This window comes from Peromyscus maniculatus, chromosome X (genome assembly GCF_049852395.1).
Source record: "Peromyscus maniculatus bairdii isolate BWxNUB_F1_BW_parent chromosome X, HU_Pman_BW_mat_3.1, whole genome shotgun sequence".
Lineage (NCBI taxonomy): Eukaryota > Metazoa > Chordata > Mammalia > Rodentia > Cricetidae > Peromyscus > Peromyscus maniculatus.
Genome location: NC_134875.1, coordinates 68631406 through 68651196, shown reverse-complemented (window position 1 = coordinate 68651196; position 19791 = coordinate 68631406). Strand labels below are relative to the sequence as shown.

Here is a 19791-nt window from a genome sequence, read left to right as displayed (position 1 = left end):
AATGTATTTTAATGTAATTAAAAATAAAACTCATGAATCTGTAAATAGATAGAATCAATGAGATATAGTTATGTATATATTTACCTTTGTGTTCAATTGTTGTAAAAATACATATACATAAGATCTTCTGAAGAATTTGTTAACATAACTACTGAGGCTTAGAACTTCTGAGATCTGGCAACTAGTCCCAAATAGAGCTGAGAATATTCAATTTGGGGCCAAAGCCCACAGAACAACGACAACAAAAAGGATGCAAAGAAAATTTATGAAAGATAGAGAAAATGAGAGGATCTGTTAGAGTCAGGGAAGGAGGAAATAAACAGAATTATGTCATCTCTTATTTTGTATTCTAGTCAGTCCTTCAGCAAATAGGAAGATATCTGTCTAGACTGTAGAAGGGAATATATTTCACAGAGCCCTTTTAATGTTAAGATAATAAACAAATTATTTTATAGATAAACCCAGAAATAATATTTTTATGATCACTTCATATCCAATCAACATAATACATAAAATTAATCATAACTATTTTAGGGATTGTCCACTTGGCTCCTATATTCATCCTCATTAACAAATTAATGGTCAAATAAAGACACTATCAAGGCTACAGTTCTGTTAAACATAAATCTATTCTATTCAAATCTGCAATGAACTGTACTGACTGTTTTCAAATAGGAGGATTTCTCATGTCATAATTTAAATAACCAACCTCACTAGAATGCAAGCTCAATATATTTTATGTGATAAGCAAATAAAATGAATAGAAAACATATATATATATATATAAACTTTAAAATGTATTAAAAACATTCACACTCAAAAATAAGTCTTCTTTTTGTAACTGATCATTTATAAATACTTCTTACATAGCTATAGTATATTCTTTGCTCTTAGTAAATACCTCAGATGATTGTGGATATTCATCTAGTAGGAAAAACAAAAATTTTAGCTCCAACGTGTTTAGACCATTTATTATTTGTTTGTGTCAGCTTGAACAAGCCTGAGTCATCTGAGAAGAGAGAGCCTTGATTGAGAAATTGCCTCTATCATACTGACCTTTAAGAAAGCCTCTGAGGCATTTTCTTGATTAATGTTTGATGTGATAGAGCCTAGCTTACAGTGAAAGGTGAACTCCATGGATAGTGGTCCTGGGGCATAGAAGAAAGCAAGTTGAATAAGCCAGTAAGCAGCACCCTTCTATTGTTATGCTTGTTATGCTTCAGTTACTGCCTTCAGGTTCTGCCGTGAGTTCCTATTTTGGCTTCTCCCAATGGAATGTCTCTCAGGATATGTAATCCAAATAAATACTTTCCTCACAAAGTTGCTTTTGGCCATGATCTTTATCACAGCCAAAGAAACTTAGCTAAGACAGCATTAATATTCTTGCTTAGATTTTATTCACTGAGTTTTCCACTGGCTGTAATTACACAAATGCCTTAAAGAATTGTTTCTATTATAGACTTGTTCTTTCTTAGATCTACTAGAGAGGTATATTTGATTTCCCTACACTGTAGCTCCATTTTTAATTTGTCTCATGATATAGAAGTATGAACAGTCCCAATGTGGCTGAGTGACAGTTGTCATTTCAAGTTCAATAGGGTTATTTCTTTCCTGGTATCCATACCTCACCCCATTTCTTTTAGATATGTCATTCTGTAAATTCTCACATTTTAAACATGGCCGAAAGTTTATAAGCCCAGAAGTGTAATCTCTTTTCAGAGTCAGTATCTGTTACAATAAGAACAAAAGACTGCCCCTTCTGGGACAGAAGAAATATGCTTTCAGGTCCTTGGCTGTAGAATATATGAAAATGCTTTCTTCTGATGCTAGAATGTGATCTTGGTTATCTCAATAGCCAAATTATTTCTGATGATTACAATTTTGCATGTGATGATGGTTAGTAATGCTTACCAGTTGACAAGATCTATAGCTGTTGATTAGAATCAACTCTGAGCATGTGTATGAGGAATTTTCAAGATGCTAGGTTAACTGAGGTAAGAAGATCACCCCTTTAAGTGTGGTTGACAGCTTCTCATGAGCTGAAATTTTCAGTATGTGTCAAAAGGAGAAAGTAAACTGAGCACTAGCATTCATCACTATCTACTTAGTGACTGTAGATGCTATGTGATCAGACACCTCAAGCTCCTGTTGCTGTGACTTCCTCACCATGTTGGAATTCCCTGGCAACTGTGAACTAAAATACATGCTTTCTTAAGGTTTTGTGAGTCACTTTGTTACATCAACAAGAAAAGTAACTGATACAAAAATCTAACATTTATCTTTTTGACGATGACCATTTATTTTTTGGATATATTATATAATGGCAGTGGTTTATATGAAAACAGATTGAGTGGTGTCCATACAACATGTATTCTGTTTCTTTTAATCAGTAAAAGTATCCTCTTCTAAAAAAATAGCCTCTCCTATCAAGGTTTGTCTTCATACTGTTGGTTCACTGTAACAATCTAATCACATAATTCTTTGTCAATCTTTGTGTGATTACATTTGTGCAAGTTCCCAATCAACTTGTCAAATAATAAACCTCTATATATATTTAAGTGTTTAAAATTATATCTCTAAAAATTTTGTTGTAAGAAAAATGAAAAACTAGGAATAGTGCTCAAAAGCCCCAACTCTTAAATATTCCTTTTTTGGGACAGTAAGAATGCTAAGTAGATAAAGACATTCTGTGTCAAGGCTAATGACTTGAGTTTCATCCTCAGGACATATGTGGTAGGAGAAGAGAACCCATTCTCAGTTGTCTATGACCTCCATGTGCTTTTCATGGCATATGTGCAACCTCCTCCATATAAATAATTATTTATAATTAAATATATAAATGTGAAAAAAGATTATCTTCTTCTTCCATTGAAGTATGTCCCTTAAAGCCATTATAGAGATGTAATCACCTACTTTTGGGTAGTGCTACTTACTATATTGGAGGACATCATCTGTAAATAAGGCTGTTCATTTTTCTTCTGTCAACTGCTTACACAGACCTTTCAAAGCACCATGGGTGTGTACTGGGAGAGAAAAATGGCTCACCAGGAGGGAGAAAAAGAACATTTGTGACATTTGTTTACACAAATTTCTTGTGTATTTAAGGTCTTCACCAGCCTCTACACACACACACACACACACACACACACACACACACACACACACACACACACACATTTTCTTTTCATATTTTGTAGAGTAATTATTACATCTAGTTTATGATGGGCATTTCAGGATGCATGATGATTGGTAACCATGAATTAAAGATTTGTTATCTATTAAGGCTCAGTATTAAGTGAAAAGTTATTTCCCAAAAGAGATTAGTTATCTTGAGGGTTAAACTGTGGTCACTAAGAGCACTCATATTTGACACTGATGTTGAGGTATCATTGCTTCTATTGGATTCCACAATCCAAGAAATTGAGAAGTTGTATTTAAACCTAGACATACTGCCGAGCTTTCTCTTATGCTGAGATCTTCTCTAAACTGGTGACTTTTGATGTTTTGTAGCAATGGCTGGAATGAACTGTCTTTAAGAATTGAAGAGATCTACTAGGGCTTTTTTGTCTATTTTGTAGTTGTAGAAGGACCAAGTATAACAACTTATCAGTTACCTTAGAATGGATATCTTGGTATGCTGAATAACACTGTACCTCTGAACATTTTAATGTGATAGAAGGCTGAATTTTAGTTTGATTTGAGTCCCACCATTTGTTTGAAATGTATATTTAGATTTTTTTATGTGTATGGGTGTTTGAACAGCCCTTATGTCTGTGCACCATGTGCAGGCCTAGTTCATGTGGAGACAAGAAGAAAATGTTGTATTCCCTGGAATTAGAGTCACAGACATTCATCAACTACTATGTGGGTGCTGAGAATTGAACCCTGGTTTTCTGGGAGAACAGCTAGTCCTCTTAACCCAAGTTCTGTCTCCAGCTCCATGATATGTAAATAGTTTGCAAATAAGATGAAAGTGGTTGCTACTAGCATTTTTTTTCATTTTGAAAAAATATTGTATTGTCATCAGTACAATGGACAATTCTTAGTTGAAGAAACTCAATCAAGATTTATATATTAAATTAAAGACATATAACTAGAAATTGCTATACTTTTGAGGTGGACAGCTAAGATGTATTGCTGGTTCTGCTAGATTAGATCAGAATGTTCTTAGTGGATCATATGAACACATTTAAAGAAGCTGCCATTAGGTACCAACGAATCTTTTCATTTTAATAAACAATAAAAATGTGTACGTTCTATGGCAATAATAGGAGTTGCCATCTTGTTAAGCTGAGATGAACTATTTTTGTTTTCTAAGATTCACCTTTCTTCATTAAAGGCCAAATAGAAATGTTGGCTGCAGATAATGTGAGAACACTTCCCTACCCTTAGAAGAAATATCCTACCCACCCCTAGTGATACTCATTTTATTATCTTTATCTATGAAAATTAATTCTTTATAATCTGAAAAGCTCCAGTGATTCCACTTGAGGAAGATGATACAAAGTGATTTGAGATCCATGGTGGGATACAGGACCATGATTTATCCTGGTTCTAGACTCAAATCTTACCAGGCAGATCTGTGACAGGGAAGTGTACATGTAACCAACCATCTTATTAAATAGGAAACACAGAACCAATGTAAAGAACAAAGCCAAGAGGTCAGAGCTCAGAGCTAAAACCTTACCCTTCCTCCTGCGGTGGTCCTACTTCTCCGAAAAAAGACCTACTTTCTGTGTGTTTGACTTTATATAGTGTTTCTGTTCTGCCTTCTCATTGGTTGTAAACCCAAACACGTGACTGCCTCCTCACTACCTGTTTCTACAGCCCTCCAGGTCTTCTATGGTATTGAGATTAAAGGTTTGTGTCTCCAATGCTGGCTGTATCATTGACCACACAGAGATCTACCTAGCTCTTCTACCAAGTGCTGGGATTAAAGGCATGCACCACCACCACCACGCTCTTGCTATGGCTCTAATAGCTCTGACCCCAGGCAACTTTATTTATTAACATACAATTAAAATCACATTTCAGTACAAATAAAATACCACCATAGGGAAGTAAAGCGTATACCCCTGAATGGGTACATTACACTTAAAAGAGCTATCTGAGTATTCTAATTTGCATACAACAGGATTTCAAGGAAATATGTCAGATATTAAAAGTGGAGACAGAACTTTAGATTTTACTCAATTCATTAACATAGACCCACTACGAAGAAATTCTACACTTTGTTTTGTGGTTTTGCTATTTGAAGCAGATTTAATAGTTCACTTCTTGGATGGTGAAAGTAGGAGTGGTCTACTATGAAAGATTCTAAATGTTTCAAATCTGGTTTTAATGTATGGTTAAGGGGTTCATGGAAATTGTAATGTTTGAAATGTGTCTTTTAGGACTCATTCATTCCTCTGAAATTTTCAAAATACACACATTTTACTAATAGTGTGATTAAAAATTAAGGAATTTTTTAGGAAGTCCTGTGTTATTGTTCTTTCTTCTATGCCAAAAATCACATTATTTTAAGCAAAATTAAATATTAGTCTTTTTTAAATGAAGCATTGTTAAAATTTTGCTTGCAAAAAGAAATTCAATTCAGTTTATTTTCCCAACCTTGTAGGACTTTCATGCCAATGTTTAACCTTCCCTCTTGGTTAAAGCTTTGTTCACACAAAAGTCAGGCTGTATTCTCCAAACTTAACTGACTTCCACTTTCCTTCATTTCCTTTGCCCTGATTTGTTTTATAAATATCATCAATAACAATTTGTGTATCTCTGTAAATAGATCACAAAGTGGACTATCACTTTTGTCTTTATCATTGTAAATAGTCATCAGCATAAAACTCACACATGTATATTAATTAAAAGCAAATCTGTAAACACACAAATCTATTCAGAATGTTAAAATATTACAGTTAGTACAGTAAGGTTTAAAAGGGAGAGGAATTTGGGGAGTTAGCAAAAGATAGGTACAATTAAGCAGTTCTAATTTGAGGTGTGGTCTTGCCTTGTTTCTGTTCTGGTTCTGCAATATGGTCTGACGAATTCTTTATTGTTTGAAAAGATAAATTGATTCTCAGGAGAAAATTACCATTGCTGTAGTATGCAGTCTCATCCACCATGGGTTATGTAGAACTGAATAGTATTATAAAATAAAATAAATAAAAAATTGTCTTATTGGGGGGTGGAATATCCTATCAGATTCTGCTTTTCTATAATCTTAGGTAACTCAGTCTGTCTTTGAGAAACCTAGAAAAGGACATTCTAAAAAAGGTGTCAGTAAGATTTTTCAGTTACTCTTGTCTTTGTGTCTTCAGGCCTAAAGAAGCTGAACCATCAAATTTAGGATAGGTTAGGTATCATAATTCTCCAATTTGGCACTTTTTGTGTGATTAACATGCCTATGTGCAAAGTAAAGGAAAAATGTAAAATGAAGGCTTCCATTGTTCCCATTTGTGGAACTGAGTACATTGTCAATGATTTTTAGTACAACTGGTTTCTAGGAGCTGGAGAAAATCCGAATTCAGGGCTCAATGATCCTAGAGTCATCAGGCTTATCCAACATATGATGTTCCCAATCCCTCTCTCTCAATCGTCTCACTTCAGCAGCAGGCACCCAATGTTTAAAAGCAGGTGTTGTACTTACAGAAGTCCCAGATTTGATTCAAACCTCCCACATAACAGCTCATTTATCTGCCTGTGAACCCAGGTCCAGGGGACCCAAAACCTTCTTCTGGTTTCCACAGACACTATATACATATGGTACAAATATATCCATGGAGGTGAAAGACTCATAAATGTAAAAACTAAATAAATCATTTAAAAAAGCAGTTTCTAAACAGAATCACTGTTGATGTCAAATTCTGTATATGTCAGTCTTTCCAGAGTGAAAAACAAACAAACAATACAATACAATTATTAGGTATATATTTACATATACAGTTATAAACACACATATGCACATGTACAAATATTTATTCACTGATAAATATGTGCATATTCAACAAGGTTTACTTGTGTACCTATCATGTAATTTTTGAGTTGTTAGGAGAATTTGTTTCAGGAGATTGTACAGGATAAGATAATTCATGGTCTGACCTAGGAGATCCGGGATATCTGTTGTTGTCATTTATTCAAATACTTAATAATCTGAGAATAGTGTACCCTTTATCACAAACTGGTGGCTGGATAAGATAAAATGAGATCTTCTTGTACAGTGAAGTAGAAAAAAATTAAACACACACAGAAACAATAGTAGAATTTATCTTCTAATATCAAATTTAGAATATGTATTTATTTGTTTATTTAGTTACTTATGTGTGTGTGTGTGTGTGTGTGTGTGTGTGTGTGTGTGTGTGTGTGTGTGTCTGAGTTTATGTATATGTACCATGTGTATGTAGGTTCTAGTGGAGGCCAGAAGTTGAGCATCAGACCATTTGGCAAGGTAATTTCCATGCTTTCTTCCAAGAATTCTGTCCAAACATTAAGGTACATTCCTTTCCTCTTTCAGTCTCTTAAACCTATCTGATTATCTAGGATATAGCTTAGTAAACTTTTTTGTGCAAAGATAGATAGTAAATACTTTACATTTTGGTGTGCACACTTTTCTCTGTCACATACTATTCTTATATTTCTTATAATCCTTTAAAAATGTATAAACTAGTGAAAGGCATGTAAAAAACTAGGTCAAGTCTGTTCTGAATTTGTCCCATTGGATTTCTTTGTATTTCTTTCTTTCTTTTGTCAACTGCTGATCCAAGGCTTACCTCCTCCAAATACAGCTTTCCTCCCAGTTTCTAAAGGAAAGGCCTTTACTTAAGAATTGCATGGAGGGGACTATATAAAACTGGAGGAACTGGGAATCATTTTTTCTGTACTAGGGGCTCTTCACTAAAATGCCCACCTTTGCTTCTTTTAGAGTTTACTACCGGAGGAAAAATATGGAGAACCCAGATTATAGTCTAACTAAACTTTGATGTGTGATGTGCATTTTCAGCTACACTTATTCAGGTGTCACAGGCCAAAATATAAATCTGAGAAATACAGCAACTTTAAAAAAATAACTGAAATTCACTTGAATATGATGATAGTGCCTGTTTTTAATGGTTCTTAAAATGATAATAAATCATATATATATATATATATATATATATATATATACTGAAAATTATAAAGTAAAATTTTAATGACATGTAAGAATAAGAAGTCATACTCATTTTAATCATGAGAAACATAATCCTTTTAATGACAGTAAATTCATGGTCTAAAGAGTTGGATAAGTACAGATGCAAAATAAGATACAGGGTTAGTAAAACCCCCTAGATTAAAACAAGTGACAAAAGAAATATCAAATACAAAATAAACATACTAGAAGCTACAAAAGAGTACACAATGTTTATATAACTGAATAGCAAGATCTATAAAAAGTTAATCCCCACAACACAGTGATGAAGATATCAAAATATTCTCAATGAAAATGCTTACCATAAATACTGTTTGGGGACTTGGAGCAATTGTGTAGTAGTTAAGAGCACTGACTGAGATTACAGTGGACTCAGGTTAATTCTCAGCACCCATATGGCATCTCACACTAGTCTATAACTCTAGGTCCAGGGAATGAGATACCCTCTTCTGACCTGAGTAGGCACTAGATACTCACATGATGCACATACACACATGAAGGCAAAACACTCATACAAATAGAATAATAATAAATAAATCTTAATACATGAAAGTTTTGGAGGAACTATAAAAACACTAACAGATAAAGGGAATTATTTTAAATAAAAGACAAAGTAATTACATCAACTTGATAACATCATTGTACAAAAATATAGCTCATAATATTAAAAGAAGTGGAAATGATCATGTTAATGATTACTTGAAATGCCTATAACATACCAACATATTAAAGATAAGGATTGTTGTAGTGAGGGTAAGAGTTACCGACAGATTAACAATAACACACACACACACACAGAGAGAGAGAGAGAGAGAGAGAGAGAGAGAGAGAGAGAGAGAGAGAGAAACCCAACTTGCAACCACATTCAAAACAAAAAAGTTTACAGCTTTTGTTCATTCTTTTTTAACTCCTTTCAGAGTACAGCATGGTCTCAATCCATAAAAACTCACAGCTCATCTCTGTTTCCTCACTAGAACTAGAAGGAACAGAAGAAATACTATTTCTAATGCTCTAAACTGCTTGACAGCCACCTGAGGACTTATCTCTTTACTGCTTATCTTGGAGTTCAGACACTGAAATAGTGATAAAAGGCAAATATTACCCTTAAAAACAAATACTACCCTTAAGCATGACAGGAAGATAAAGAAATCCTGATATTTGAAGCAAGAAATTTTGAGTGAAGAAATTGAGCAATTAAAGACTCAAAGTTAGAATTTAGGGGAAATTAAAGCATTTTAAATCATCTGTGTTCTATTCATAAGGAATATTATATTCTGTTTTCAGTTGATGAAACAAAATCTCTGAGGCTGGGCATTGTATAAAGATAAGATGTTCAATGACATCATGTTTCTGTGATAGATAAAAGTTTGAGGTTCTTCTGAAAATCTCATGATGCTGGTATTTTAATGTCACAAGTATCAGCTGAGAGACTAATATCACAAATCCAGAAGGCAAAATGTTTCAGGAATGAGTCTGCATATATATATGCATATATACATAAAGTTAGAAACTGCTCTTTACACACTACATTACTATTTTCAGAAAGCACTTTACCTAATGACCCCTACCACACAGACACAGGTCTCAACATTTAAAAATTTGACAGTATTTCAATATCACCTAAACAAGGGAACACTTACAATGAAGATATTGACTGTATTTAAATGGTGAAAAGGAATGTTTTTGAATGTTATACAAAATCTCAGTAAAGTTGGAATGGGTCAGAGAAAGTATTCAGCCTTCATGTCAAGCTCATCCTAAGATTAAAACCACACCTTACTGGAGAATATTTTGGCCCCAGAGGCAGTCTTCCAAAATTGGAGAAAGAGAACATTCATTCAGTTATTTAACTTGTCATGAGCATGGTTGCCCTCGGTTTTAATCCCAGGAGTAGGGGGGTAAATAGTTCTCTGTGAGTCCAAGGCCAGGCTGGTCTACATAGCAAGATCCAGAACAGCTAGAACTGCAGACAAATACCCTTTCTCAAAAATTCACAAAACAAACGAGCAACATTCTCCAAATACCTCATAGTAATTCAAAAATTGAAAATGTACAAAAAATGAAGAAGACATAATCCTTTCACAAACATGTATGCAAATGCAAGTGCATGCATACACACACACACACACACACACACACACACACACACACACACGAAGACTCATACACAATAAAATTGTCAAAACAAATTCTGCAGAACTACATTTGCTCAGTAGAAAACCTTACTCTAAAACAGATCTCCTACGTATTCCCAAAAAGTTATTCATACCCATTCAGGACATGTGGACCAAGAAATAAAGAAAACATTTCAGAAAAACATTATAGGTTAAAAAATCTGATAATATCAAAAATATAGGAATCATAACAGAAAAGAAAAGAAATTATGATGCCAAAATTAGTGTTCCCAGTCCTGTCAATGGTGGTGCACACCTTTAATCCCAGCAATGAAGAGACAGAGTCGGGCATATCTCTGAGTTCGAGGGCACCCTGATCTACAAACCAAGTTCTAGGACAGCCAGGCCTATATAGAGACATCCTGTCTCAAAAAAGAAACAAATAGAAACAACAACACAAACAACAACAACAAATAGTTTCCCCAGAATAAAATGAAGGTTCAGCAATAGACTCAATTAAAGACAGGGAAAATATTAAGTTCTCGAAGCCTGGTTTATTATTGGAAAATTTTGTGCATGGGAAAGGTAAAGAAATGAGAGGGGTGAATAGAAGCTAAATGACCTATGGGACACTGAGAATTAAAACAAGATATTACCTCACATTTGTTGGAATGTCTATTACCACAGAGATAAAAAATAGTAAGTGCAGGCAAGAACATGCACATTAAGACATCATTCTCCACCACTGAAGGAATGATATCTGCTAAAGCCATCATGCAAAAACCCTATGGAGTTCCTAAACAGTAAGAGTCAATTCAATCTCTTAATACCATCAAATTGGGATTGAGGAAGGAGAAGAAAGTAGAAAATGAGGTTCAACAGGCCTTACAAAAAGGTCAGAAAATTATCATTGTAGAAAAGGACTATTGTCAAAGAGGAAGGCTGAAGCACCAAAGCAGAGTATACCTAAAGGTAAAATCTGTGAAATATCAAAATACTAAAACACATGCCCCTGGGCTAGCATTTCTGATTGTTAATGAGATATACAATGCATGAAGTTTTATGTAGAATCACACAAGAAAGCTTGCACCATGCAAATGAGGCAGAAAATGCACACTATGCAAATGACCACAGCAGCTCTAATTTCCAGATGTTAAACATTTCATCTGTTCTGACCCACTTCATCCTTTGGATACTATTTCTTTTCCTAATACATTGCCCATGTCTTGTACTATGAATGTGTCTTTGTCCAGTTCCTTGTTCCCACACATGAGAACTAGAAACTTTGCATTAGTGCATACTGAATTCAGACACTAGCCCATATTAATATGATCCTATAAATTTATTCATTGATCTTTGTGGTGGTATTGTGTTCCCCAAAATATTGTGCACCCTAATAAACTTATCTGGGGTCAGTGAACAGAACAGCCACTAGATACAGAGGCTAGAAAATGGTGGCCCTCATGCCTTTAATCCAAGCATTCCAGAGGCAGAAATCCCTCTGGATCTCTGTAAGTTTAAAGCCACATTGGAAACAGCCAGGCATGGTGACTCACACCTTTATTCCCAGAATGTGAGCCTTTATTCCCAGGGAGTGATGGCAGAAAGCAGAAAGGTATATAAGGTCTGTGGACCAGAAACTAGAAGCATTTGGCTGGTTAAACTTTTAGGCTTTTGAGCAACAGTTCAGCGGAGACCCATTCTGGATGGAGGACACAGAGGCTTCCAGTCTGAGGAAACAGGATCAGCTGAGGAATTGGCAAGGTGAGGTGGCTGTGACTTGTTCTGCTTCTCTGAACTTCCAGCATTCACCCCAATAACTGGCCTCAGGTTTGATTTTATTAATAAGAAATTTTAAGATTCTTGCTACAGATCTTGACATACTGTTTTCACATCTCTCAAATAAATAACCATAACTAAGATCATATAAATACAGATTGTTATGTAGATAACCAATTTTAGATTGAATTTGAGATCTGTTCCATAAGAAGAAACCAGTGCCCATTTTTGTCTGTAAATATTACAGAAAAATGTCTGTAAAGTCTGTGATTAAGGAGATCTTAGGCTTTTGGGTGGAACCCACTACTGTTGTTTTGCTAAATAGATACTCTCCTAAATTGCTTTCTAAATACTCGTATGTATAGTCATAGAATAGCTGCATCAGGCCTTTGTGTGACAAGGTTATTCCTAGAGTGAATAGCAGTTAATTCAGTAACTGTCCAAAGTGTCAAGAATAAATGTTGATGGAATACATGGCCCTAAATGTGATAGCTATATAACCTTCTATGTCTCAGGCAACTTTGAAGATGATGGAATAGAAAGACTGTGAGGTTCAAAGGATGGGTCAATGTTTAGCAAAAAGATGTTTCCTGTACATGACATAATTGCTACATTCATGAACTTACTGTATCTGTGATTGCCAGTGTGAAACATGCAGAAGATTGACCTCATCAATATTTTATCGTGTCATTCACAGAGAACTTCGACATTTATAAAGTTTACTAGGCATTGTTTTCTTGGATTGTGTGTTTTATTAAGAAATATAAATGTGAATGTAAAAATCCATCAGTAAATTCCAAACCCTATAAGCCCCACCTCTCTTTGAGGGACTAGAATTTTGGCAAGTGATTTTTGTGGAGGAGGGTGCGTCATCATTATTTTTTGAGTGGTATAGCAAATGGGAAGTTATTCATGCTCCAGTAAATTACCTCCCACGTTTTCACACAAGAAACTCATTAAACTCACTGAGTCACACAAATAAAGAAATCAAGAAAGTTGACATTGGACTTTTGGGGAAAGAGTTTCAGCAGGAAGTGAGGGTTGGAGAAAGGGGGATATGGAAATAAAAATAACTAAAATTCATTATATAAATATCATCATATTACCAAAGAAGATTCACTGATGACCAATAAGTATGCAAAAGTTCTTCAAAGTCATTTTTCATTGGGGAAATGGAAATTAAACCATATCATGAAAATACTGCATACCTACTAAAAAGACTGAAAATCAAAATAGGCTTAGAGATTCAAATTGCAGATTAAGATGTAGAAGAGGAGGATTAATTACTGATAACAAAACAAAACAATGCAGACCATTTAGAATACAATTTGACAGAATATTTTTTATGAAGTTAAGCATAGTCTTAGTATCCTAACTTCTAATTATGATCACATCCTTTATTCACTTGATTTGAAAATTTATATTCACATAAAACTAAAAGTGAGCATGTTTATCAGTTTTTTTCATAACCAGTCAAACCTTAATGGAAACAACATATTCTTTTAAAAGGTGAGCCAATAAATGAACACCAGAGCATTCATATAATCAATTATTAGCCAGTGACTGATAGAGAAGTAAGCTAACAAATGTGAAAAGTCACTGCTGCATCTTGGATGAGGGTTTCTTTGAAAAATAAAGTAGTCTTTAAAGATTATGTGTTATATTGCTATGGGCCATGTTAGATCACATATTCTGCCTGGATTGAGAGATGAACAACATGTTAGAACTTATTTAGTACCTTTCCTAAGCTACTAAACCCTGAAGAAACATCAAATGAGGTGGATCAAGAGGATTAATTTCCTAAATTACAAATTTATATTCTACCTAGTATTTGCTAAACTTAGACACCCTTCCTCTCTAAGCTTGGAGACCCTTTCTCTCTATGCTCAGAGAGCTCTTCTTTAAAGCCTATGTTTAGAAGGAATGTCCTTTGTTCTCTGATTTATTGGTTCCCCAACTTTACTATTCTTGCTGTAATTCACCAGACTTACTAGAGGATATTTCATTGCAAACCCCTGTTAACATTTCCCTATATCAAACCCAAAGGAATCTTTACTATTTAAAACTGAAATCTTGTTCAGAATGTCCCTTGGCTCCTTGGTCCTTCTGATCTCTGTTAAAAGAATTTAGGTGAACCAGAAAAAGCACTCAGTGGAAGGTAGTGTTTACTACAGAGAAAACTAGCACTTTCAGAGGTGAGAGTTGGACTGTGGCAAAAGGGACAATTATGGAGCAGAGTACAGTCTCATACACTCTCGAGTGCTGAAAGTAAGCAAAGGGTAAAGGGGTCATCATGTCCATCAACATTTTAGATAGGCTTTATAGTGTTTTTCTAATGCCTCTAGAAGAGGTAGCTTTCACTTAGGTTTTTTTACTTTCTATCCAGATGATTGACAGGCTCATTTGGATTGGCTCTTAAGGGAGAGGACAATGGTCCTTCATTTTTTATCTGAAATCCCCAGCAAGGTATTAAGCTTTCAAGGTTTAGATGGTTATCTATTAATGACCTCAGAGCAGTTTAGAATAACAAGTCTCTACCAGAGTCAGAGCTACAATGCTGATCTCATTGTTTTGCTCAATAACCAGAGGCACACAGATTTGGCTCTTGATTTTATAGGCTGTGAATAAAGAGGAAGGGGCCTACTAGATTGGTAATATTTAACTAGCCATTTAAAATAGAATATTTAAGAAAAGGTAAAAGTATAGAAGGAAAAGAAATATTAGCTCAGGGAAAAGAAAGAATGTTGGAAAATTGACAAAACAGAAGGTTGGGGGATAATAAAACTATGCTGTGTAACATTTGTGATAATAGGAAGATTCTGAATTTTGTTTCAGGTTACTAGACCCAGAAATGTTTTCTATTTCTTGACTAATTAGTGTCTTTGCAATGCTAGTGACTTGACTCATTGTAAGCCCCTAGTAAGCTTTGATGGCCTTTATCTTCCTTTACCCTCATCAAAACCAAACACTTCTTTGGGGCATTTTGTCACCCCAACAGGGAAAGAAACAATATCCAGTGTCTTGTCTTTACTCTCACAGTTTTATAAAGATCTCTAAAATCTTGCATTTTGCCTGCCAGCAATACCTGCATAGCATGGAGGATGCTACCAGTATGAGCAGTACTTGGGTCTACTTGAAACAAGGCTACAGATACCTCAAAGAACTATTTTGTCTTAAGCACTTGGAAATGAGCAAAATGTTTCAGGATTCTCTTATAAGATCATGCTCTGAAAATAGTTAAAGCAGAATTTAATTTCTTGAAGTAGGGTCATGAGCAGGCTGGCCTCAAACATGCAATGGTATTCCTGCTTATACCTCTCCAAGTGCTGTGATGATAAATACCAGCTACAATTTGGTGCCCAGATTTACAACTTCTATATCTCCAAAGCATATTCATTATGCAGTCAACTTGCTTACTATGAATAAGTAAGGGGAAACACTAATCCTGATTTTCATTTTATTTTTGTTTTTGCTTTTGTTTTAGAAAAGGTTTCTTTGTGTAGCCCTGGTTATCCTCAAAGTCACTTTGTAGATCAGGCTGTCCTCAAACTCACAAATATACATCTGCATCTGCCTCCTGAGTGCTGGGATTAAAGGTGTGCATCACCACCATCAGGCCATAGTTCAATTTCTAATGAAATCCTCATTTCCTTGTGGGCATTAGCCATAATAATCCATGTGCTTATGTTATTGTTGCTTCAAATATTATTATTTTTTATATAAAAGTTATTTTTCCACTTTATATACCAACCACAATACCCCCTCCGTCTCCTCCTCTGGCTCACCTCCCCCAACTTCTCTTCACCTCACTACCCCCATCCATTCCAGAGGAGCTAAGGTCTCCCATGGGGAGTCAACAAATCCTTGCATGTAATGTGACAGGACCAAGCCCCTTCCCTCTGTATTGAGGCTGAACAAGTTATCCCTTCACAGGGAATGGGCTCAAAAAAGCCAGTTTTACACACTAGGGTTAAATTCTGGACCCACTAACAGTGGTCCCACAAAATGCCCAAGCCACACAACTGTCACCTATATTCAGAGGGCCTAGTTCAGTTCCATACAGGTTCCCCACCCATCAGTCCAGAGCCAGTGAGCTCCAACACCTCAGATCAGTTGTCTCTGTGGGTTTTCCCATCATGATCTTGACACCTTTGCTCATATAATCCCTCCTCCCTCTCTTTGACTGGACTCCCAGAGCTCCACCCTAAAAAACTCTTTTCCATTCATCATTTCTAAGTTACTTTGAATCACACTATGAAGTATAGTCATAGGAACAACCCCACTCTATCAATTTTCTGTTAAACAGCATTCATCTTATTTATGATAATCAACTTGTACAGATAAATGTTTATTTTAGCTCACAGTTTAGGAAGTTTCAGCTAATGATCAAATGAACTCCTTGTTTTGGACTTGTTGCAATGTATAATGTCAGAGAACATTGAACAGAGTAGTATTATTCTTTTAATGGAGAAGAAACAAGAAAAAAAAGAAAAGGTCAGTTGTCATATCTGTTAATGACATGTTCACAATTATTTGAAGACATCCCAGTAGTCTCTACCTGTTAAGGATTTTAACACAGTTTAATATGGTAAATTGTGAATTAAGCCTATAAAATATATATCTTGTGGGGGTCCATTTAGGATTTCAATGAAATCTCAAAAACTAGACTATATAGCACTTTCTGTTTGGAAAGCCAACTAGACTTTGCAAGGAAAGGGCAAAAATTTCTGCATTTAAACATTAATTGGCAGTATAATTCTTTTAAAATATGTATAAAATATCATTTAATGAGGAAAAAGATGCTCAATTCTGAAAATGAAGGCAGTTTCTAATACTAAAGTCTATAGAAATGATGCAATAACACTATGATACAACTGATAAAGTAGTTTCACACTGGGGCATGTGTTAAGAATTTTAATATTGATTTCCATGTATGCTGGAAATTAATAAGTAAATGAATGGCAGATGGTAGAAAACAGATTTCTCACTGTTGGAGTTTCAATTTTCAAATAAATAATGGTGTAGGCTAGAATAATATTTGTGATGATGAGTTAAAATTCTGAACACTAGTGCGCATTCAAGTTTAACTTAATGAGCATGTAGAAAATAAATATATAATGTGCACTTACCAATATGTATACAAATACAATTTTTGGATACACAGATAAATTTCTCTGTTCTTCCATGAGTCCAAAAGAAATGATATTTCAGTAGCAAAGCATCCATAATGCTCAAATATTTTTTAACCCAACTTTCTATTTGAAAAAATGAGTAGCCCTTTGAGAAGTGGTCACTTTCATACTAGAACAGGGAATGTAGGAGTTAAGCCTAAAGTATCTTTCAGTGGCAAAAAGTACTCATTGATCAAAATAAATCAAAGCAACGAAATAAGGAGTATATCAAAAGGTAGAACACCAAATGTAAAGGTTTGCAATGGCACTCCTGGAACAATGTGGGGAATATAATGAATAAAGTAGCCTTGGATTGTTTTTTAGAGTAAAAATAAATCATCATGAATGAAAATTGATATAATACATGGAAAAATTAGTAAATAAAATTGATATGGTGAGAGAAACCTTCAATATAGACCAAGTTTTAGATGAAGTGTGCAGAAAATGTCTCAAAAAGAGGGAAATAACTTTTTTAAAAATATTTTTTGAGAAAATATTCCTTTCAAAGAGAAGATAAAAGAAGATGGGAGCAAGAGTTGTGAAGAGTAAATTTACAGTGCAAATGTTTAAAAAAGACATCTTCAGCCATGTAGTCAGTAACAAAATTGATATTCAAAAACAACACATATAGAATATAACTGTAATGAAATATTGTGGCAGCTGAAGTTTAAACTGTAATAGTGAATTTAATCATAAAAATTTATGAAATTCTCAATTGGGCAGATGTTATGAAACATCACCAAAACTCTTCAACACTGTTCAGATTATAAAAGGTAATAAAAACAGCAAAAATTCACAGCCAAGAGGAGTATGACTAGACAAAGTCAGCCATCACAGCGTGTGGTAGTATTGTGTTTCCCAAAATATTGTACACCCTAATAAATTTATCTGGGGTCAGAGAACAGAACAGCCACAATATTAAACATAGAGGATAGGCAGTGGTAGCATACACCTTTAATCCTAGCATTCCAGAGCTAGAAATCTCTGTGAGTTCAAGGCAACATTGGAAACAGCCAGGCATGGTGACTCATGCCTTTAATCCCAGAAAGTGAGCCTTTAATTCCAGGGAGTGATGGCAGAAAGCAGAAAGGTATATAAGGTATGAGGACCAGAAACTAGAAGCATTTAGGCTTTTGAGCAACAGTTCAGCTGAGACCCATTCTGGATGAGGACTCAGAGGCTTCTGGTCTGAGGAAACAGGATCAGCTGAGGAACTGGCAAGGTGAGGTAGTTTTGGCTTATTCTGCTTCTCTGATCTTTTAGCATTCACCCAAATAACTGGCCTCAGGTTTGATTTTATTAATAAGACTCTTTAAGATTCATGCTACAACAGTGTGGTACTCAACTATAGAAAGAGAACTGTAAGAAAAAACTGGAAAAAACTAATAAATAATACTATAACAATACAGAGTTCTTTAGTTACTATAAATGTGCGTCTGAATGAAATGAAGATGAGCATATTTATAGAAGAAAAGCTAGTACATTTTTTTTATACAAAAACAATGAATATGTATTTATTTAATATACATTGCAAGGGCTCAAGCAGACTTAATTTAAAAAAAAACAAAAAACAAAAAAAATGAATAAAACAAAAATAACAGCACAGCTTAGAAATCAAGGAAAGGACAGACCACTTAAGGAAAAAGACGACACATGAGAGAAGCTGGACATCTTGCGTCAGGGCTCTTGACTGGAGACCTGCTTTGAATACGTTTCTTGCAGGTACTTCTTAAATGCTGTGGGGTTTTTCCAGAGCTCAGCAGCATGTGTGTTCAAAGGGCTATCGATGTTGGGTTCTCCTAGCAGGCTCTGGATAGAGAGCAAGATGGTTCTGACGTCATAGAGTGCGGACCACTTGTCCTTGAGGATGTCCAGGCAGATGTTACCCTGGGTGTCTACATTGGGGTGGTAGCAGGGCGTGAGGAACTTGACTGTGGGTGCATTGTACGGGTAGCCGCTGGGGAACTCCAGTGAGAGCTTATACCTCAGGTCTTCATATACTGTGCCGGCTGCTCCGTGGATGGTCCCTACCCATTTGAACAGGTTGTCTGATTCAGGGAAGGCGGAAATCCCTTTGTCACCAGACATCATGAGGGTCATCAGCTCCTGTTGTAGCCTCTTGCCCACAGGGCCCCGGGCGGCGCCCCCGCTGGGCTCGGCTCCCTTGCGAATAGCGGCGACGCTGGCGGCAGCTGGGTTGCGGTTCTGCGAGGCCATCCCGAGACGCTAGGACCTGAACAGGAGTGTGAAGACGAAAGGGAAAACTGCCGCTAGTACATTTTTTAGAAAGGTTGTAGATGGAGTTGTGGATATAGATAATACGGCAATACTGAGAGGATAAATAGGAGGTTTTTGATGCTGTGTAATTAATTTTGGGAAGACAGAAAGAAATGCTGAGATGTGTGCCAAAGATACTGATAATATTTTGCATTTTATGCCATAATAGATATGTTGTATATTTTATTAGAATGAGATATTTTAAATTATACATACACACAGATGTACACACAGTCTGATAAATGATAGAAGACAGATCAGATAGACACTT

The 19791-nt window shown here is 35.4% G+C and overlaps 1 protein-coding gene across 1 annotated transcript; it reads right to left on the bottom strand.

Annotated features, from left to right (window-relative positions):
- Positions 1-18776: 18776 nt before the first annotated feature.
- Positions 18777-19505, bottom strand: LOC102923035 (ubiquitin-conjugating enzyme E2 C). The gene has a single exon (XM_042269079.2). It carries the CDS (start codon positions 19458-19460, stop codon positions 18921-18923), a length of 540 nt encoding a protein of 179 aa, XP_042125013.1. The 5' UTR covers positions 19461-19505; the 3' UTR covers positions 18777-18920.
- Positions 19506-19791: the final 286 nt, after the last annotated feature.